General features: G+C 36.1%; 1 protein-coding gene across 1 annotated transcript in view; it reads left to right on the forward strand.

Moving 5' to 3' along the window:
- The first annotated feature begins 1,298 nt into the window (after positions 1–1,298).
- Positions 1,299–24,024, forward strand: part of LOC5575655 (glutamate decarboxylase) — a 72,633-nt gene continuing 49,907 nt past the window's right edge. Inside the window, exons 1-2 of the mRNA XM_001655751.2 lie at positions 1,299–1,654; positions 1,735–1,804. Coding sequence (XP_001655801.1) covers positions 1,741–1,804 — 64 coding nt within the window. The 5' untranslated portion in view covers positions 1,299–1,654; positions 1,735–1,740. The remainder of the gene's footprint in view (positions 1,655–1,734; positions 1,805–24,024) is intronic.

A 24,024-nucleotide genomic window follows, 5' to 3' on the forward strand; every position in this document is an offset into this window, starting at 1 on the left:
TTGTGGCGTAGGACATCAAGACATGATGAAGGACGTAGAGCCAGAAAAACAAATAAGCTGAGAAGGCAGGCTCTGTCCCAGTGGGGACGTAATTCCTAGAAGAAGAAAAAAAGAAGAAGAAATGAAGTTCAATCGTACTTAGCATCTCCACTATTGGTACATCCACCCTAGTCTGTCTGAATCCTGAACACCAACCATTTGATATCGAGTTAGCCTATATTACGTAATATCAGTTCTAGTCTGAACAAAGCATACCGTTTTGACTCTTATTCCGAACACTTAAAGCCAACAGTGACTTCAAATGCATATTTATCCCAGCAAACTCCAGCTAAAATTTACAATCAAAAGTGTCACAACTCACTTAAAATATTTGTAAGAACTTAAAGGTATGAAGAAAATGGAAGCATTGCAAATCTCGTGGGCTATCAAAACAAACCGATAACGTCAACATAAAAGTGTAGATGTCAGATGTTTTTTTTTTTTTTTTGAAGAAGCCTGGAATTTTGCAGCACTCAAAGCTTCTAGTATTATTTGCAAGCATAACTTTCTTTTCTTTCCATGTTTGATAGGAAAATCTACCCACGCAAAAACAAAATAAATAAATGCTGCAAAAAGTTTTCGCCAGGTTTCGCTTTTCTCAAATGGTTGAGTCCCCCACAATCCTCCCACGCAAATCCTACCCCAAAACCCAGGACGCCAAATATATAAAATATTCAGCGAAATTCCCCTTAATTCATACAACCGCATAAGCCCCGCCTCTGCATGATGGCGCCCTTCGACGTTTCCATTTTCCGCGTTTCCATTCTACACCCATCGCCACCCACCAGAATTTTCGTCCTTGCGCTCTTCGCCGTGTCCTTCAGAAGGATTTTCAACCTGACACTGCTCTAAAGGAAAATCAAGTACAGTTTGGTCTCCTATTAGACGCTGCCACCCACTTTCCTTGCACAGCAATTTATCAGCAGTTTTGAATGAGATGGAGCTGAATATTTATAAGTAGCGGAGGCATAATATGAACTTATTATACCTACACGAATCGATCAGATGACAACTGAGAAGTTTCAGTGGGCGTTAAGTGGGTGGAAACTTCTTATAGGATGCCTGACTATACTTAGAGCTCCATCAATGACGTAATAACTTCCCTATCATGTGGTCTCCCTGGCAGGATGCTACACATATACGAACGACCATCTGCAAGCTCTTCGTCGTTCTTCGTGCTGGGTTGGATGCTGTGTGCTCGTTCTGAATGATACGATTTTCCCTCTTCGTGGCGGTAATGAGGGAGCCAAAGCTTTGCTGCTCTGGAATCCTCAGCTTTTTCGCATAGCTAGTGAGAACGTCAGACAGCACGGTTTACTGCATCGAGCGATCTTTGTTTGCACTGTCCGTCCGGATACCGTGTGTGCACTGGTGAAAATTCTAAGATTGGAAATTGGTAAAGAAGGGATCTAATCTAATCGTTGGTGGATTCGAAGAAAACGCAACCGGAAACGAATTTGCATTGAATCAATTAATCAATTATTGTGATAAATAGCCAATTTTATCGGATTTAATGTGTTAAGGTTGTTACGTAACGGTTGTAGTTGCAAGTTTACCCAAATTCTATCTACAGTGACCACATATATTAGCTGATCCGGAGGAGTGCAATAAAAAGGTAAAAGTTACGGATATCAATCCGAATTTGGAAAGCCATGTTTCTAATCGATTTAAATACAATTTTTCCCGATTCGATAGATCAAAATGACGTCGATAAACGTGGACAAGTATAAGCTGTCTGACAAGACGGCCAAACTCACAGCTAAAGGTAAGTGTGTTACGTAACAGCTTGAGTCCGTTGTCGATTATGTAATCAAAATGGCGGAAGCACAGGAAAATTCTGTACAGGCAAAAACTTCTCAGGCAATTTTATTTGGACAAACATTATAATTCAGATAGTGTTAAATTCCAGTGATATCAATGTGATCGTACAATTGATATAATCATAAGATTTATGTATCAAATAATATTAAAAGATTCTAACAACAATTTTTACAAACCGCGTCAAAACTACAATGGTAAAGGTTTTTTGCAAACAATTTTGGGACACTTGTTTTCCGATACTGATGCAACGACCACAGTGTAATGCAAGAATTTTCAATCGCTTTCATTGGCTTTTAGTCAACTAAATCATAACTACAATTTTGAATTGTATCAGTGTTATTTATCTAGTGTTGCAAAATTATAGCCTTTATCTTGATATTAAAATTAATTCATGAATGAAAGCCTCATCTGTTCTTTTTTTTTCGGATTGTTATAAATTGATACATTATATTTCCGAGGTATGGTAGGTAGGTTCCTAGTGTTCCATAACATACGGGTTTTCTTATTGCTCTTTTTGTGGACAATGTCAACAACCATATGTTTTATCAGATTTGTTGAGAAATATTCTAAAAGATTAAATATATTTGAGTCTCATAATGTAAAATTTGCCCAAATTTTTCGAATATAAGTTGTTTATCAGCCTTATAACAGTTCGACGAAATAAAACAATACATAAAGTATTGCAACAACGTTAATGACAACAATAATGATTACTTCGAATGCTTCCTTAGCCGAGTGGTTAAAATCCACGGCTACAAAGCAAAGCTATGCTGAAGGTGTCTCGGTTCGTTTCCCGGTCGGTCCGAGATCTTTTTGTAATGGAAATTTTCTTGACTTCCCTGGGCATAGCCTATAATCGTGATTGCCACACGATATACGAATGCGAAAATGGCAACTTTGGCAAAGAAAGCTTTTAGTTAATCCGTATAGGCCTGAGTGAAAGAAAAATTAATAAAACTCTCACCGCTCAGCGAATACTTAACGGATTTCAATTATTTTTTGTCAGTATACTGGTACACATATCTAGTTTCTAAAAGTGGTCATAGGATCTCGAGATTGTTCATGTGGCCGGAGTTATTGCGGTGGTTCGCTGGGTTAGGTTGGGTGACAAGGGTTCTGTGCTTCTGTGCCCCTGGAGGTAGGCAAATTTCAAGTCACAGATGATTTCTAGAATCGGCTATAATGTGGCCAATATATCAAGGAGTTTTAAGAAAAACACATCAACGTAAACCTGCTGATAATCGAGTAAATTGAATAATTATGTCAACTGCATTTGATTGATCCTACAAATGACCATTTCCGAGTGCCCGAGATGCCTGAAATTTATGATAAAATGCATAATTTGTATCTCAACATCTGTGACAAGCTTATGGGAACGCATTTTATTGAACTATTATGTTCGACCTATATTATTAGAGATTTGAAACGGTTTAGTACCTTACAAATCTAGAGCCGGTTATTCAGAGCATTACATCCGAATGGACACACCCAGAACATTCTAAACGGTATAATACTCTTCATTTATAATGTTTAATATCAGATCTTAATGATTTATGCAAATTAAAATTATTGCCATTGGAAATAAATTAAGATAACTTGGCATGTCCCAAAAAACGCCTTTTTCTACCCGACTTGACCCAGTGACCCACCGCAATAATTCCGGCTACAGGAGTATTCCCAAGTTCCTCCGACCACTTCTAGAAACTAGATATGTGGGTCAGTATACTGACAAAAAATATTTGAATCCGTTAAGTATTTGCTGAGTGGTAAGGGTTTAAGTATTTTTGCTTTCACTCAGGCCTATACGGGTTAATAACTGTGGAAGTGATCATTGGCCTGCTCTCGCCCTAGCGAGGATGTAATGCTAAAAAAACAATAACTATTCAGATGTTTTTTTATTATAGCAATAAAAAAATAAAAATTGTTGTTCAATATTCCAAGAAAAATAAAATAATATTAACATCAAAACCAATAAAGATCTGCAAGTGAGCGTTTAAAAATGAAAAAAACACCATGGTTAAACAAGCACTAAAATCAATCAAGTGGCAAATAAAAACTGGAAGGGTATAGATGGTATATATCAGCTTTGAGGTGTTATTTTTAATTTTTCTTTTGAAAATGTCTAATATTGTTCAGTCGAGTTACGTTCCTTGCAATATCTACGGCTATATTTTAATTGGACTTCAAAAAACAAAAGCAAAACACACTTTCTAAAATAATACATAATTTATCAGTTATTAGCTGTAAATATATTTTATTAGTTTATTTGGCAGCTCGTTGATTAACCCGATTAGTTAAAGTCTCTTTTTCGATTTGGGAAAGTACCACCTAGTCAAGGACTTCGGCTTTAGTACAACGAAAGGAAGTTGACCGCTTTTTAAGGTTTTACTTGCAAAATATTTACCACTTTGTTGCTGATATTCAATATTATTATTGCTGTTCTGGCATTTTTTAGTGAACTATATAATAATAATCCTGCAGTGCAGTCAGCCAACCTTAAATCGAAGATTATCACGACCCACTCTATCTTCTACAACTTCACCCCTGCTTCGGGTCTTAGATGTTTAAGGGCCGATTTCTTCACCTTCTCTTAAGCCGTAAGCCACGTTTACCCATATGATAAAACTAGGTTTAAGACCTAAGCGATGGTGAAGAAATCGCTGATAGTTGATGCCTACGAACATTTTGCATTTCAATTTGTCCAAATTGACATGTGTGTCTACTGCTTTCCGGATTTTCAAACCATTTTCCGGCTGGTTCAGGCAATACAATCCTAGTTGTGGAAACTTTTTCAATGTTTGTGGATAAAAATGCTATTTCAAAACTTCAGTCCGTGGATTGCGAATTTACCATACTATTTGATGTCTATGTAATACGCTTCGCTCCCGACGATCCTTATATAAGCTCCTTTATGTGCTTCATTTTCAACATTTTTGAAATAATTGTTTTTTTTTTGGTTCACAGGCTGAATATTTTTACAATAACAACTGCCTAGAAACGTGAACCCTTCTTAGCCTAGTGGTAACGTCTGCTGCCATGCTGAAAGTCTCTGGGTTCTGATTAACTTTTCGTAATAAAAATTTCCTTGCTTACTTAGACATACAGTATCATCCTACCTTCCGCAGGATATACGAATACAGAAATGGCAACTTTGGCAAAGAAATCCCAAGTAACAATATCGATGCTTTTTGATCTTAAATGTTCTTTATTAAGGTTTTATTAGAGATGCATTAAATCCTGACAGATTTAACAAAGCATTGAAAAGAGCTGAATAGTCTTTAAAAAAAAACACTTTGTAGATACCTATGAGTGCTTCTGTTGAAACTTTTTTACCAGCCAAATTTGTTGATAATTAATTATATATTGAAGGAGCTGTGTAATGTATTTTAAGCCCTATACTTAAAACCTCATCTTGCTTGTCTTACAAAGACAACGATAAAACTCCTAAGACTGCACTAAATCAAGTTCAAGTCTTCTTAATAGGCAATTATGGTGTCATGTTCAAGTCTTCTTAGATAGGCAATTATGGTGTCATAATTATGGTGCGTTGTTAATCAAAAAATTGTGTATCATTCCACCAGTAATTTTTTTTTTGTCATGAATATCACGTGATTGTAAGAATATTTACCGAATAATGAAGCCCTTTCAGAAGATAAATGAGCACTGTTGAACAATTTACTATTGGATATAAATCGATAACTAGTCACTAAGACGTTTGAATACGGTCTTCGGTAATGTTGTAGCTGATGAATATAACTAACTTTTTCATCACAATACACTCAGAATCTGCATTAGAACCGGATAAGTGGTATGATGCAAAAACAATATTTTGAACCACCCTAATATGATATGCTAACTTTATATATCTTTTTGGATGTTTCGTTTCTCATATTTATCAAGTTAATGTCACTTTTAGATGTCCATATCTGAGCTTTTTCTCGACTGCTCGGGACGTGGTCTTTTTTCGGATTTCTTCCTCAAATTCAAATTCTTATTTCTCAAAATTCAAATGTCTGACAACCCCACTCCTGCCCTACATTATTACGTGGTTTTTGATCGACTCATGAACGGATTCAGGTCTATCGCGAATATATTATGGATCGCCATCACCAATCAAAGGTGACTTCCAGATCATTATCTTACACACTTAAATTTGGAAGTCTAACTCGGTTAACGGATTGCCGAAAATCCAACAGCTAAGCTCTTGCTAATTATCTGCTGTATCTTGGCAAAACTTTCACTGAGGTCTTGGTAAATGTTTACTGCAAAGGTCTACTAATTCCCTAAAGATCAAAAATCATTTCACAGGTTCTTAAAGACAGTAGCTAATGGTAGCTGTTCTTGAAGTTTCTCTAAATTCCTGTAGAACTTCGTGGATAAGTTTTTGAAATGTCCCAAGAGGCATTCATGAATGAGAAAAACCCAAACAAAATAATTTGTTTTCGGGTCGCTACAGATTTTTTTTTCGTTTTTGTGCGTTTTGTTGAGTTGTGTTTAATCCGTTGGTTCTGTTGCATGCTCCTTTGGGTAGAGTGACAAAATTAGAATAAATCGTGTCCAGTTCGTTTAGAGCGAGTGTCAGGGGATTGATTACCAACTGGTGAGCTCGTTTCATGCTTATGATAACACGTTTATATAATTTTAGCGTTACTTTAATGTAATTTCCAAACAAGAAATAATATAATTTAAAAATTTCATTTTTTCCTTTTTGTCATTTCTTTTATTTTTGAATGCTTCGACATTATGAATGTTGACGTATTTTTTAATCTTCTACCAATAACTTTACATCGCCAGACAAAAATGCAAAACTAGTTTTAAGTAATAGTCGTATTTTCCCTCCATCCATAGAGCGCATCACCGACCGCAAGTGATTATTTTTGAAGATGATTCATATCATGACCTGAGGGGTGCGGTCTCGAACATTTTGATCATTCAATTTGAACACACATTTTTCCACCAGTGCTAACCGTTGTTTGTTTGCTTGTATCGTTGGAAACCATTTTCATGGTGCACACTTAAAATGCTTTACACTAAGTTTCTGCAATTTGATGAGGGCAATAAGTCCAATGATTCAGTTTCAGGCCGTATGTTAATATAAATATATTTTACAAAAGTTCTGAAAATATTACGCATCAATAAGACTAAGTAAAACGTTTCTTCAAAAGTTGGTTGTTTCTGCGTCACATAAAATGTATAATATTTTTAGTGTCTCGAAATAATAACCGCACACTTCTAGGCATACTCGGATCATTTTGATAAAAATTTGAGCTTGGGTTCATTCACATATTTCATAACGCCAAAAATAACCATTTTCGACACCCACCCATCACCTCGTAACGCTTTTCGTATGGATGTTCTACAAGTTTTGTATGAGCCGTAATATCAAGGAGACACCCACCCCTTCAGCGTTATGAAATTTGTGAATGAGCCCCTACACAGCAGCCTAGCTGCTTTTTGTTATCCAGTCCGCATCCCCCAGATCATGACTACACTCTCACGAATCGATGTTGCAAATATTATGTCAGGGAATTGTTTTTTTTTTTACTAAATTTTTGACAAGCCAATTGTGAAGCCTAACCTACTGAACACAAAAATTTCGCCATGCTGAACGTTTTCATAAACAGTAATAAAGGCTTAAAAACTCTTGAGTAGGCCGCCCGAAAAAAACAGTCCTCGTGAGTGATGGAATTTCACTCTGTTGTGTTTTGTGCTGCATCTTCCTCGCTCATTTTTCGTTGCCTCTCTTCTTAGCATTTTTTCGCTTCCTCGCGAAGAGGCAAAAGCAGCACGATGCTCTAGAGTATTTCACCGAACTCTGGTGATGTTGAGGAGTATTATTAAGCCTGGCCATAGGCAGGCTTTGAGGTGTATTAGTTTTTTTTGCTTAAATGTTTGGAAACTGGTCAAAAATGGGGCAATTGTTCGAATCAGCGGAGCAAAAGCTCGATCCATATGTTATCTCGTGGAAAAACATTGCCTGATCGTAAAAAAAACTCAACAAAATTACATATTTTGCCATAGTTTTGCGAAAAACTGCATTTTTTGGAAATATTACAATTAGCACTGTTTTAGGCATTTTTTTTAATTCAGTGGGTATTTTTCTGCAAACATAAATTTTTGATTGTTATTAAGTATGCCTGTAATAAAAGTATCGATATTTTGTGTTTTAGTCAGCGAACCAAAAGTTCGTTTAAGACAATTAATTTTATAACTGTTGGAATACAAAATAGGCAAACATTTTAACACAAGTTTGTTCAGCAAAATTGTAGCCAATATGATAAAGGTTTTATGTGTGGTATTTATTTCTTTTTAATTGTTACAGTTTTCTTGAAAATATTGAATATTACACTAAGGTCAAATTTTTATCCCACCTTACTCTAATCGAAATATAGACACTGCTTTTCTGAATAGTTTAAAACAAATTATTTATTTTGTTTAAACAAGGGTTTTGTTATTTACATCCTTTTAGCTGTAATGCATTGAATTGAATGTGTTAGCTTTTCATGATTTTATGAAGAGTTACATGTGAGAATTGAAACTCTTTCAGTGCAAAAATCAGGTCATCATATTCTCAATAATTAATCTCTCACTTACTTTTCCAACGATGACCAATAAAAAAATATTGAAAATAAATATACACAATTTTCAAATCCAAAAAGCTTCTACTCATATATTAAAAATTAAATTGTTATACCACATGAAATGTAACTTGCACTTAAAAATGTTTAAAAAATGGGTATAGATACTTTTCTGTTTTTTTTTTAAAGTCAACCCTAAATCAGTTATGGTTGAATGATTACTAAACTCAGAAGTAATCCAACTATAAAATTAGAATAAATTCAGTTAAAGCTCTGAAATCGATCATTGTATAATATCTTCTACATTGTTATTCTGAAATACATGTCTTGATCCAGAACTAATATAGAAGCGCTAACCATGTTCGCTAACATGTTCATCGCAGTCACAAAATATGCAATGCCAGATGATGTTAAGCAATTTTGCTCTTGTGTCTTGTTTCTGGTGTTACGTCCAAACTAGGACAGAGCCTGCTTCTCAATTCTTATGAGCATTTCCGTTATTAACTGAGAGCTTCCGTGCCCATACTCACATAACAGTCCCATTCATATAGAAAAACTCATAGAAGATGGGACTGTTATGCGAGTATGGGCAGTTCCTTTGCCGATTAACCACGTGTATATCATGTGGCAGGTGCCCTGGGAAGTCGAGAAAATTTCCTTTTCCTCCACCGGTGGGATTCGAAACTACGACCCTCAGCTTGGTCTTGTGCAGTGTTGTGAAAAACTCAATTTCTCACAACTCACGCTTGAGATTTTTCATGCGTGAGTTGTCAATCATGCAACTCAGCAGTCAAAAAAACATGGATGAGTTGGGTCCCCTTTTCGACACATTGTCTTGTATATCCACAGTTTACTCACACACGGCATTAATTTCTTGTAAGTCTGGTAAAATTATAGTAATCCTTTCTAACGTAAACAACAACATTCGGATTTCACGAACAGTGTTGATAGACTCGCACTCAAATGTCAATCAATACGCTCTCCCGAGAGAGCAAACTCATTAGATATCTGCTTCGCAAATCTCACGCTTGAGATTTTGATGCAAAATCAACTCAATCAACTCAAACCGTAAAAAATGATTCAGTCGCAAAACCCGGCCAAAACTCGTGAAACCCGAATATTGTTGTTTACGTTAGAAAGGATTACTATAATTTTAACAGACTAACAAGAAATTATTGCCGTGTGTGAGTAGACTGTGGAAATACGAGACAATGAATCAAAAAGGTGAGCCAACTCATCCGTGATTTTTTGACTACTGAGTTGCGTGATTGACAACTCACGCATGAAAAATCTCATGCGTGAGTTGTGAGAAATTGAGTTTTTCACAACACTGTTCACGAATTTTTGGCGGGTTTTGCGACTGAATCACTTTTTACGGTTTGAGTTGATTTTGCATCAAAATCTCAAGCGTGAGTTTTACGAAGCAGATCTCTAATGAGTTTGCTCTCACGGGAGAGCGTTTTGATTGAGATTTTGAGTGTGAGTCTATCAACACTGGTCTTGTGTGCTCGTAGTCATATATTATGATGAAGATTCCATTTGAAGACTTAACTATATATTTTATTGTTCATCGATGTTTACCGTATAGAGTTGAAACGAGTAGGAATTGCATTATTTTATGATAATTGCTTCAGAACTAATTAGTGAATCTCGTTTGAGATGAATGCATCGATTGTATCTCGTAACTATTATAATTATCTCGTCATATATGACAAAGTTGCGAGGGAATAGCGTCATCATGGCTAGACGAAGGGATTCCATGGAATCATCCCAAAACAACATATTATTAAATTGATAACGGTTCACTATTAATAATTTCAACTTGTGATTAAATAATCCGTTTCAGAGTATTTGCGTGGAAGCCCCACATCAAGCCACCTCGATGCAACTTCCGTGCAGTTTTGTCATAAATACCTAGAATCCTGGTAAAACATGATGCAATTTATTCATTGAACTCGTTTCCTGACGTATATAGAGATCTTATTATCTCGCACGTGATTAACTTAATGATTTTGTAGTAACAGCGAGATGGACGCTTATCAGATAAAGTAGATTCGATTCCCATTCATTTTTGCCACACACGATGAGTACAGATAAGGTGAGATGCAATCGATTTATTGAACAGGTATTACGTCGTCACAACATAAGTATTTTACAACTCTGTGCAGCAAAATGCATCTGGACTGATACAGACGTGTAATCGCTCCATTTTGCAAACAGCAGGTCGTCAAGCGGGTTATAGTTTAATGTTCCATTTCAGTTGAACAATGTGAAGGGTGTTGTCCATAATTGCGTATTCAATTGTTGATTTTATTTTATTACTTCATTAGAGAAGTAAATATAACCAATGCACAATGCACATGGGTTCCAAAGCCATATCTAGAAAGACTAATATGTTTGCGCCTAAACTATCAGACTTTTTTCAGTGATGTAAAATTAGGGTGGCCCACATGGTTTACGAGATCGGACTATAAACTTTTGTGCTGACACATTTATGCTTATACAATGTTCTACAATGTTTTAGAACAACCTACTTGAAGCAATTTTGCTGCAGAACCCAAATTTTTATCCTTTATGATGCACTAGTTATGATTTTTTCAACAAATAGGTAGGGGGTGGTTCTGAAAAATCATTTTTTTCTTTATAACTTTTTATACTGAGATCTAGGCTTGTTCCTAGGGCTAAAAATCTCAAAAGTAAAGAAAACAAAAACTTCTCGCAAAAACTTTTAGAATTTTTGAATGCGACATTTTGGCGAAGAAACTACTGTTCTATGCCTTAAGGTTGCAGAGTTGTCAGAGATTCTCTTCGAAAAAAATGGTTGTTTTCAAATGCCAATATCTCTGAAAAGCGCTAACGGAGTCTCAATCTTTTATCGCCTTTAGCAAGATAATCCTTTTCTCTGTTTATGGTTAAAAAAAATGTGAGGACGTTTTTTGTTGGAAGAAATTAACAATATTTTGAAAATAATATGTTTTTATACGAAAATCGATAATAACTTGAAGAATAATCGAAATAACTCTTTGGTGACTTCAGCAAAAAATGTGCACAATTTAAAGCTGCTTTGAACACCAAACACAATTTAAAGCAGCTTCAAATACCAATACAGCCGGTTGAAAAATTGTCCCATTTGAGCCCTACCGAAACCGAATTCAGAATACCTGGATCGGTCCAAGTCCGGCCTTTAACTTATGCCATCATACCTCTTCCAAACAATATGAAAAATCAAAATGTCGAGTCATTACAATTCTCTGATTCCGAAAAATCAATAAGTATCCCATTTAAAGCTTAGCGAAGCCGATATAGGAACATACGAATATGGCCATGTCATGTTACTGGTCTATAGCACTACGTCAATTTACAAACTTAGAATCAATCGCAGTATACTTTGAAAAAAATCACCGAAAATGAACTGTAAACAACACAATGGACCAATGCACGAGTTCACTAATCTGACGTTTGAGCGGTGCCAAATTCATGCAATGGTCACATAAATAACACGACACCGCTCAAACGTCAAATAATGAACCCGTGCATAAGTCCATTACAGATTTTCCTGTGAAATCTAGTACTGACCAAATCTGTGAAATCTACTATTTTACCGCCGAAATCCGTAAAAACAAACAAACGTTATTCTGTAAAAAAACAACGAACAGTTCGGTGAAAGCATTATTTTCACCGAACTTCTTTAATATCATTTGACAGCCGATCTGGCAGGCATGAGCTCCTTTTGTTCCACTTTTTGAACACCATTTATCAGTAGTGAAAGCTGGTGTAATGGTAAGAAGCCTGCTTCCTGATCGGTAAGTCGAGAGTGTTTTTCTTTATGATTTTGTTCAACAATTTCACAGATTGTTCGGTGAATTTTCACCGAATGTTCAGCTGTTGAGATTTCGGTGAAATTTCAGAAGAATCCGTAAAAAATCTAAGTGTGTACTTATAGATAAAAATCATGAATTTGTAACCAGTGTCAGTGTGATGTCTAGTGTTGATGAGATTTGTCGCGTTTATTTTCGTAAATGTATTGTAGAGAAAAAGAAAACGTTTGTAGATAAGTTTAAGTAAGATTTCCCGAAAGCTCCCACGAACGCATCCAACACAGCTCCACCCTATAGAAGGACGAGTGTAGTACCGCTAGTCACCACCAGGGCTGCGCTAAACCACACGAATGGGCGACCATGGGGGTGGCGAAATGGGTGGCCATGATGAGGCGGATCGATGACGTAGATGGACATGGGTCAACGGCCAAAGGTTCGGGGTCAACGTTCACCAAGCAAGACACTTTATAAGTCTGGTGAACTTCAACGAGAACAGTCGCGCTTTACAGCAGTTGTTTAAAGTTCAAGTAGTGAAAATAAGTAAGAGGAAAGATAGATCAAAAGGAAGAAGAGAGGAAGTGAGTGAGAAACTGGACATCCAGGTAAATCCCGTCCCAAAATAACCCTGAACCTAGTTCGCCGTATCGTGCCTAACCCACCATTTTGAACCCTCATCGTGCTCACAGGACCTCGCGGTTTTTATTTAAAAACGCCATTGCGGTTTGAGCCATTCCACCGTAACCTACCTGCGTTGACCCTAGGAATGAGTCAGGAGTGAGTCCGTGAAGCCCAGTACCTCAGAACGACAACCAAGTGCGCTTGGAAACCCAGGCTTTCCAGTGAATCCACGGATCACTGAAGCCTCGAGTCCGTCACCACACTTGATGGGCGCACGGGACAGGCAGAAGGTCCACGAGAGGCTGCAGCCGAAGAAGAAGAGAGAAGGAAGCATCGTCGCCCCTGGCCAGAAGAGAAGGAGACGTCTGAGCGATCGGTGAAGGAGCAACGGTGAAGGAGGAGTGGAGAAGGTGCTGCAGTGATCGGGGCCCCGAATATAGAAGAAGACGTAAGGTAGGAGTAGCCATAGGAAAGTGGGAGGCGTAGGCCAACGTTGTGGACGGACGCAAGGGAAGTTAAGGCTCCCCCAAATCTACGCGACTTTTTACGGCGACAGCGACAAAAAATCGTCGCGATTTCGTTGTTGTGTCGCTGCAAGCACTCTTCTATAGAACCATCTTGACTGACACGACGCGAATCGCTGCGAAATCGCTTAGACGCGCTCATCAAACAGTGCATGCAGCGAAAAATAAGCGAAATCGCGGCGATTGTTTGTCGCTGTCGCCGTAAAAAGTCGCTTAGATCTGGGGGAGCCTTTAGAGAGGAAGATTAGTAGTCAGGAACAGGAACTAGGACGTCAAGGAAGGGCGAATATAAGTGTGCACAGAGACCGAAAAATAGAAGGAGTTTTAGTTGAGCTAATCTATAAGTGTTTTCTTTCGCGGACCCAGACAACCAGAAATCGCATGAAAGTTCACGTTACAACTCGTTTATTCATACTAATTACATCAAACCCGCAAAACACCGTGAACAAACTCGTCAGATTGATGAGTTTCCTGGCATAAAACCCTTCTTTTCTGAGTTAATTTGTACATTTTGTTTCGTCCCGTACACTCGTACAAAGTAAGTCGAATTAATCCGTAGCAGCTGTCAAATCAACATTTGTTATCATAAGTTAAGTCGCAAAAGATCACAGGTTAGTTCGGTAGAATATTTATTCACTCGCATTGCATGTTATTATTCATCACATAATATATGCACGCATATCGCCTCCACTTTTGTATGTAGAAGGCCTTTTCGCGACATCTTATGAGTGAAATTTTGCACGTACAAAGCCTCCAGGTGATTTCGTTATACGTACATTTTGGTTGTCTGGGGAGTGTCACGAGCGTAGCGCCGACCCTGAGGCTTGGAGACCGGGGGTCTCATCTAGGCTGGGAGTAATACGGCCTGCAAGTTACAAATTTTAAGCCACAGAACGCTAAAAATATGGCGTCGTCTCCAAATTACGTAACGCTCTAGGAAGAGGTGGACTAAACTCAAGCGTTACGGCTCATACAAAAATTTTAAATTTTTCATACAAAAACCATTACAGTGTAGGGTAAATTGTCAAACTTAAGCGTTACATAATAAGTGGACGCAGGCCCGGATTTGGGGGGTGCCCAGGGGGCAAATGCCCCGGACGTCCCGATCAAGGGGCCCCGAGAAGTGAAAAAAATGAAACACAATTCAATGAATTATTCTTTACATTAATGATTTTAAATTTAAAATACAAATCCGATATGATTTGTAACAGAGATATTAAGACATGAAATTATGTTGTTTGTTTGGTGTTACCGTAATCTGGGGTAACATTGATCATTTTTCTGAATATTTCTTTAATATTTCGTTTGAAAATGCAAATGTTGCAAATTTTATATTTTTAAAACAAGTACTGCCATCTATAGCTCATGACTGTATACTGTATTTTGTTTATTGAATGATTTAAGTACCGTCAAACGGGGTAACTTGCAACAATTTTCAACTTCAAAGCTATATGAATGAAAAATTTGAGGATTCCGATAAGACAAAAGCCAGCTAGTATCCTAATCGCCACGTGAAGAATACCACGCGGTATAAATTTTATCAGTATTTGGTTTTGTGGGATCAGGAGAGACAAAAAATATACATTGTTCATGCTACCCCCGATGTGGGGTAACATGCAACACACAGTGCTACCTGAAGTACACTATTGAAAACTTAACCTATATCGTGTTATTATGATCATATAATAATTTTCTGCAAAAAAAAGTATGACGATAATTAGAAACGGCTACTGTACTCTTACAAAACTAATTATTATTGATTGAATTATGAGTATTAAACCAATATGATTGAAAACTTCATTAATATTGCATAGGGTGTCCACACGGGGATATTCTAGCATATTATAAGTCTTGAAAATAATTGGAAGACCATTAAAACGATTTGATGCAACTTTTCTACAAATACAATTGTAATTTAGGATATGCTTTACATAACTTATTGTTTATACAAATTCAAATCAAAGCGACGTATCACATATTGATATGTATATTTTAAAATGGTCTCTATTGGTGTTCTAAAACAACTTTCAGCATACTTCATGCAGAAAGTCCCCAATGGCAGATCTGCAAGTTAGTTTTTGCACAGATTTTAATTTTTTTTCATTATTTTCATGAATAAAATAAATCTAAATCTAATAATAATGCGATTCATGTTAATTTTTCAATATTTAGTACCAAAAGTGTATTGAATTAATTGCGGTATAAAAATTTTAAAGTTACTGAACAAATTTATGTTCAATTTTGCCTTTTCATGTGTTTTCAATGATAAATGGCAAAAAAATATCAAACAATTGAGATCAAAATAGCTGTTGCAAGTTACCCCATAAGGGTAGTCAAAAAGGTTTTTGAATTTTTATAGTGTTTAAGCATCAAATTATCAAAACTTTTATAGTGTCAATTAGTAAACTACTAAGTACTGTTACTGTTAGCAAATGCCTCGACTTACAAATTTAAACCGGTTTTGTGGTACGAGGAACGTTTTTCAGCATAAATTTCATGCAATTCAATGTTTAATATGATTTTCACCTCCAGCAAACCAAGCAAAAAACAAACAATACCCAAACCCTTGCCAAAATCTTCTGTTGTATGCCTGAGGTCAATAAGTGGCGGAATAAATTTTAAAAATTAAACTCAATGCTGAACGAAACGATAATTCGGTTACATGTCGAAGTGTTGCAAGTTTCACCCCTGTTGCAAGTTACCCCGTTTGACGGTATGTTAAAAAATGTTTTAAGCGATTTTTCGACTTAGCTGATATGGGGTAAAATTGATCACCTATGTGAACAACGTTTGGTAATATTGAAAATGTCGTTACTTACTTAAATCATGGCCCCCAGAAGCCGAATATGAAGGCCAAACACTTGCAAGTCATTTACTTTTTGAGTTATTTTAAAATTCAAAACACCTCGAATCACGGAATACGCCTAAAGGTAGGCGATTTCCTAAGGGAATTTTACATTCTTAACAGTAATTCGGTAATGTTGCCTAATTGAACATACTTATGAAAATTTTGACAATGGAATCGTTTTCGACGGTGTCATTTTTAGTAAGAATAGCATTTTCCTTGCTTATATCGTTTGCAGAATTTATGTGAGACTTGAATGTTCGGTAGTGTCATGCTTAACCATTAAAATCATTGTTTCGAAAATTTGCCAAATTTACGCACAAGGTAAACGCAATTCTCTCAAAAATATTCACATTTATTAACTCATGAATATAAGAAAAAGAAGCACCATTAATGATTTGGAAATGTTACATTAATAAATGATAATACGAACTTTTTACGAGATGAGTCATTCCGATCAATGTTACCCCGCAGATCAATGATACCCCGAATTACGGTACTTGTTTTTTTGTTTGTAGTAAATTCCATACAAAATTCAATAATATTCCTTCTATTCGCTAACGAAAACCATTTATGCTGTATCATAAATTTGAAAACTCTTCTCGGTTATTATACAGCAAACTGTAATAGCTTTCTGGAAAGATACTGTCAAAGTTACAGAGCTCTTTGTCTTTAAATGATCTTGAAAATACAAGGACAATCGGTAATTCATATATTTCTTGATTTTACCATCAGGGTACTGAAATAACTGCTCTATACAACACCTATGAAATTGTACCGAAAAATCGACATTGCCATATTCTACTGTACTTTGTTAGATTAATGTTAGATTTTTTATGCTTTTTTTATTAATATTTTCATGGTTTTGTTGAAATATTGCAATTTTCTAAGAGCTTAGAATTCATTATAATTTTGACCCAAATCAACAGAATCAAAAATATTACAAATGTTACTAAGAGTTTTTAATTTACCATAGTTGCGACACAAATCAACTGAATTGATATCTGGAACATTAAAAATATAAAGAAGGGGCTAAGAGAGAGGCCTTGGGGAAGGCTCATAGAGCTAATTTTGGAAGTTGTTAGTTAAGCATGTGCTTTTCTGAAAGCAATTGCTCTTTGTCTACAAAGACTAAATGAATATCTGATTCAAAAAAACGCTAGACAATCGTTTGTTCCTCTACTGTTACAAAAAATTGAGTATTTGAAAGCATGAAACAATCCAGTCACGATAGGATGATTGTTGCTAAATCATGCTACAATATGACGCATCTAAAAAAGTATCAGCATACTCTCTGCATGTCAGCGCATATAGTGATACTTTTCCGGATGATAATGAACTTTGAGGACTGAGTTTTTTCAATTTGAAATTGCAAAGTACAATGTCAACATTGCTGACAAAACGAATGACGCCTTAATGAATACTAGATTGAAAATCTCTGCGTTGCTAGGAAAATAATAAACAAATAAACATCATTTCGAGTTTCCAAGTTGTTCTGAATCGCTTAAATCTAGTCTAGTATACTTTGATAATGTTCATATCGACATATAGTGAAAAAATGAGAACAAAAAAAATCAACAGGGACACATCGAGATACGGAGATATCGAGATAATGAGGATATCCAGATATGGAGAGAGAAATCGTATGCAGAATGAAGGGACCAACGCAATCATCGACATAGGGAGAGATATCTAGATGTAGAACATCGTGATGTGGAGAGTCAACTTTAGTTTGAATTTTAAATGGAACATTCTAAATTTTAGACTCGATTGAGAACGATTCGGTCAAAATTCAATCTCATCATCTATTATGTACGACTCATCAAGTATTTTGATCAGACACAAAGCACGAAGTGATGTGGGTGTAGTTAAATTCGAGTAACCTTACATTTTTCATGTTTCCTCATATTTTATTATTACAATACTAAACTATAAAAGGGAGATCCAAATATGACGTCCATCGTTTTTCGGGATTTCTAGACCTCCCCCTTCCCCCTCTGTCACACTTTTTCCGAAACCTAATACATGCACTGCTACGCTTTCGTAGACTCCCCCTTCCCTTAAATGGTGGACGTAATTTTTGAATGACCCAAATACTAAACTTCCTATGCTTAGCGGTGTCCGTTTATTTTGTATCATGGGCCTCCGTAAAGAGAACTGATCCGGGCCCCCCGAAGCCCAAATCCGACACTGAGTGAACGCTGCATATGTAAAATTCACTAAGTATCCCCTTGGATCCCCTATCGGAAGCTGTACTAGATGATCATGTAGCCACAATGGTCCTATATGGTGTAAAACTGCTCAGAGTAGCATCTTTATATCTAAGTGTCTATTGTGTAATGATTTACTAGAAATTTTAGTGTGATTCAATGTATTTACTGGTGAGTATCCAGTATTGACAGCCTTATGTGCCACGGTGTGCCAGAAACCGTTATTAACGCAAAAAAATGTCCAAGCATTTGGCACCCACCATTCGAAAGATATAGTATTCAAGCATCTTCTCTGTGAATTTGAAAATATTTTAACGAGGGAATCGAAAGTTATCGTAATTTGAAGGTTTTGAGCTATTTTGGAAAGGATTTTTACATACTTCACAATTATCCCCACCAGTGCATCATTATTAATTTGTAAATTAGACGAGTAACCATCAGATTTGCACTAAGCATTCAAAACATATGATATCCAAGCATCTTTTCTGAAAATTTGAGATAATTTCTTCGAGAAAAACAGAAGTTACAGTGATTTGTATATTTAACATTATTTCTATGAAGTTTAAATAAGAGCTGATTTATATGGCCTTGCTATATTAAAGTATATAATTAACAAACAAAAATCAAATGTTTCTTGGAATGACACTCGGTATTCAAGAGATATAGTAGTCAAGCATCTTCGGAGTTAGTTTGATAAAACTTCATCGAAATAAAACATAACTCGATTACTTTGATGTTTTGGACTTGTCTTTAAGATTTGTTTTTCAATCGTCTAAAATAATGTTCGCAACAGACATCTTATCATTGTGACACAAATTAACTTAACAGTTTTGTATTGAACATGTATCTTTCATTCAAGAAAGGCAGTGCTTCGTTACAGCATAAGCGAATGCGTTCATATGTAAAAAAAAAACTTGTTGCATTTTCGGCGTTTTGCTGGGCAGTGATTCGTTATGGCCCAAATAAGCATATTGGTGAACCTGAACAATTTGAAAGTGGTTCCTTGTTGCTCAGTCGAGGATGGATTATCAACTGGTGACATCTTTTTATGCTACTGTTCTAAATGGGTTAAATATGATTGTTCAGAATTTATTTGGACAACGAAGGCGTCACGTTTATATATTTGTTCAAATAATAGTACGTAGTCGGTTATTGTCGAAATAAACTTTGTTTCATGTTTTTCGAATATTTAAATGCAACATGTCTCATATTCGGATTATTATACATAATAACACAAGATCCTTGAAGTGTTAGATTCTATAAATATCGACTTTTCGTTTATATACTGATAGATTACGTTTAAGATTGATGTTTCATGATTCGCATCATGCAAAATCATTGAGTGGTTCATCATCAAAGGTGTCGTCATATTGAGTCTTCATTCAAGTTTTGTACATATGAAAGAATTACTTTTTATTTTATTTTATTTATTATTTTGCTGACTTCATTATGTTTGGAAGGAGGTGTAACCAGTGAATATGATGCGATGATTTCTAGGACTCTTGTAACTAAGCGTTTTGTTTACCAAGACGAATCCTGTAATATAACCCCTTTCCATTTTCCAAACTCCCAATGATTTCTCGCAGAAGTGCAGAGGATCCCAACGGCTTCCTCAGAGCTAGCAACACGTAATACATTTATTCTACAACCTAAATTGACATGTATTCGAAATCAGCCGGCGCCGATGTTGCTTAATACATTTAATGAGAATTCCATTACTTATACACTGAGGGTGGTGCAACAAATCCTAAGTAGCATCCATTGATTTCTCGTGCATGTATAGTTGCTCTAGTAATAACAAAAAAGCAGTAGCGGGCGGTCAATAACGCTCTTTAATCACATCGATTAACATATTGATAATAATTTGTTGGATTAAGTAATGTTAAAACATTGAACGTGCTAATGAAAAATATTCAAAATTTGCTTTTCCAAAACTTCGAAAAGCTCTAGTTATGTTGTCTTTTGATAAAATTTTCTCAGACTAACGGCGAAGATACTAGTCAACTCGTGTGTGTGTGTGTGTAGTTAACTATATCTTTTGAATGCCGAGTGTCTGTCCTATAGACATTTTTATTTGTAAATTATGTACATTAATATAACAAACCCATATAAATAGGCTTATACTTAAACCTAATTAATTAATTAATTTGTCTTTGCTTAAACTCTATAGAAATTATGGTTAAAATACAAATCACTGTAACTTCTGATTTTTTCGAAGATTTTATCTCAAATTTTCAGAGAAGATGCTTAGATATCATATGTTTTGAATGCTTAATGAAAATCTGATGGTTACTTGGCTAGTTTACAAATTAATAATGATCCACTGGTGGGGAAAATTGTGTAAGTATGTAAAAATTCCCCTAAAATAGCCTTAAAACCTTCAAATTACGATAACTTTTGATTCCCTCGTTAAAATATTTTCAAATTCACGGAGAATATGCTTGAATACTATATCTTTCGAATGGTGGGTGCCAAATTGTTGGACTTTTTTTTGCGTTAATAACGGTTTCTGGCACCCCGTGGTGCCCATTGGACTATGACCCTGTTTTGAAACTACTTCAGTTGCAAACAAATATTTATAACTTTCTGAAAATTATACTAGATTCCCGATCTAACCACGGTGGAGTCTTAAGGCGAAGATGAATCGAATCCAAATTGAAGTTTGGCTTCGATTTATGTTGGTACTGTAATGGTTAACGAGGCTTGCATAGTTGGATAATAACGATGAGTGCTGTAAAAATTTTATTTTGAACCGAGCCAAGTTCAAGTTTATTTTTGCTATTGCGTAAAATGACCGTTAAATACCGTCCAAAAATTACGTAACGCTCTAGGAAGACGGGAGAGTAGGCTCAAGCGTTACAGCTCATACCATAATTTAAAAATTTTCATACAAGATACGTAATAAAGGGGGGAGGTGTTGAAAATGGTCAATTTTGATGTTACGTCATAAATGGATGCTGCCTCATAGATATCAGAAAGCATAACGAGTTGGGTACAACCTATTTTTGCAATTTCTGGGAATTACTATGAAATGAGCCGTTACGTAACTCAATTTGATTACGTAATGTTCTAACTTTGTAATGATAATCAAAACGACAATGGAATCAAATATTTTAAATACGTAAGGAACTATTACACTATTTACTTATTACTATTAGAAAATAGACCGTTTCTTCAGAAATGGAAAAATACAACATAGTGCAGAAGGTTCTACGGTACTGTATCTCTCAGTACCGGTGAAATGCCGGCACTGGTAGATTGTTTTGCAATGAACACAATAAATACAGTTTTAGCATTAGCATTAAGCATTTCGCACAAATTCGTAGGTGGTACAGTCCTAGACCATTGTATGAGGGTTGCCTCCTTCCCGTCCGTTACCAAAGTCAGAGGTTTGGGAATAACCTCTTACTCTTAGACAATATTGACGCATCCTCCAATAATCGAGAGCTGTCCTGGCCACGTCCTTGCGAAAGCTGGGGAATGGGAAAGGATGATTGATTGAACACCTACTTAAGAAAGATGCAGAGAACTCTACGACCTCTCATAGGTGTTACGGGATGTTGTGGAATGTTGATGGAGAGGGTAGTGTTACGATTGGATACGTTCGGTAGACGTTCTGGCCGACAAATGGTTAGTATTTACGCATTGTGATTATGCGCTGTTGATCAGAACAAACTCACCAAATTCCTTTTTCGAAAATCCTCTGCAATTCTTAATCCATCCCGAGCCGAGTATCCACGTATCAATTTTAAGTCAACAAGCACTTGAGATAAAAAAAAGACGAGTCGCGATTGACGGTGCCATCATAGAGCACTTTCGAGCAAAACGCAAGCAAATCGAATAAAAGTAAAAAACAAAACTTCACAAAACATCTTCAGATATAATCTCCAATAAAAAAAAACACATCTATCACTTTGAAAAACTTGTTTCCACACAAAATTTGCACGTGGCGAAGCACCATCCGCCGAATCTAATTTTCACCAGCGGATTTGAAAAAAAAACGCGGTCGAGGTAAATGTGACCCAAAATTCAAAACGCAGCCGCCCGCGCGCATGGCTTACTGCGATCCATGAACATAAAAAATACTGTTTTGGGCAAAAATTTGTAACATTTTTCAAATTTGTCAATAAACACACATTTGCTGAAGCTTACTCTTCATTTTTATGAATCATAACACTAACAAAAATGATCTTTATATAATAATAAGTAAATCGTTGTAACCTTATAATTCACGAAATATTTAAAAATATGTGTTGCAATTTAAGTTTTGTCTAACGTAGTGGACCACATTTATTCAAAATCTGTTCTTTAACCATCCACAGTTGAACGTTTCATGGAAAATTCTAAAGCATTGCAGTGTAATATTGTATGTAGTGCGGAAAATCGTTCAAAATGAATAATGTGTAGATTATTTTCATTCAAAAAGGAAAGTTTAAAATGCAAACCATGATCAAAGATCAATGTTTAATTGCCCCTAAGTGTGTATATTTTTGTAACAAAAATTTCAGATACGCAAAAAGCTCTTTCTGGGTCCATCTGGATGTTGCTTGTATTGTTGCCTATGGATCGTGAGGTGTTTCAAAAATATGTCGCTTTGAACTTGGCAAACTTGTGATACACGAATTATTTAAAACCATTTCTATCAATCTTTTTGCCATAGTTGAAGCACTATTGAATGCTTCAATATCCTGAAACTTTTTTTTTATATTTGTACCATTCTGTCTAGAAAGCTTGATAATCACCATCAGCAGCCTCATTTGTATTCAATAATCCTGTTCATAAGATATTCTGAATCACTTCCGTTCAACAACTTCACCCTCGTTTTTTTTTTTAAATATTCCAAAACAAGTTTTTCATCGCAACAAAATGCAAACAATGAGCGTGATACTACCTAGTGCTGAAAAGATGATATGTACTTAGAAAAAGCCTATGTAATACGTTCCTTGATCGACCTGAGAAGTTTGCCATCAACGAACTTTATCAAAAAAATCACTGATTCAAACCATTATTAGATTTTCCACCAGTACCGAAAATACCGGTATCAGGTATCAGAAGGCCGGCTCCAAAGGCACGTTCCCCACCAGTTGGGAGATTTATGCCATCGCCATATTTGAGCCTATTTCATCATCTACCCGATGGGAGAGGAAAGGGAAGGGAAAGATGGGAGGAAATAGGAGTGGGGTCCCTTGAAGAGGGAAAATCGAAATGCGAATTGAGAGCATGTAGCTCCATACCACAATGGGTTCGAACAGCGCCCTAAAAAGGACACTGCAAAACGCAAGAGCGTAAAGAGAGCCTATAGCTCATTACCACAGCGGGTTAAGAATAACAGAATGTCCTGAAGATTCAGGCTTCTGAATTCAGTTTCACTTAATAAGTGTTTACCAAGTAATTGGAATCGCATTTGCGCAAAAACTGGACAGTTACATATCAGGTGATACGAAGTTCCATAATTGGAGTCACAACTATCACACACAAATGAGTCAGCACGCTGAATATTTGCCATGTGATAGTTGAGTCGGCAGTGGCCTGTCAACGCTCTGACCAAGAGACTGCAATTCTGCTTTGACA

The sequence above is a fragment of the Aedes aegypti genome, chromosome 2 (assembly GCF_002204515.2).
Source record: "Aedes aegypti strain LVP_AGWG chromosome 2, AaegL5.0 Primary Assembly, whole genome shotgun sequence".
NCBI classification, from domain to species: Eukaryota; Metazoa; Arthropoda; class Insecta; order Diptera; family Culicidae; genus Aedes; species Aedes aegypti.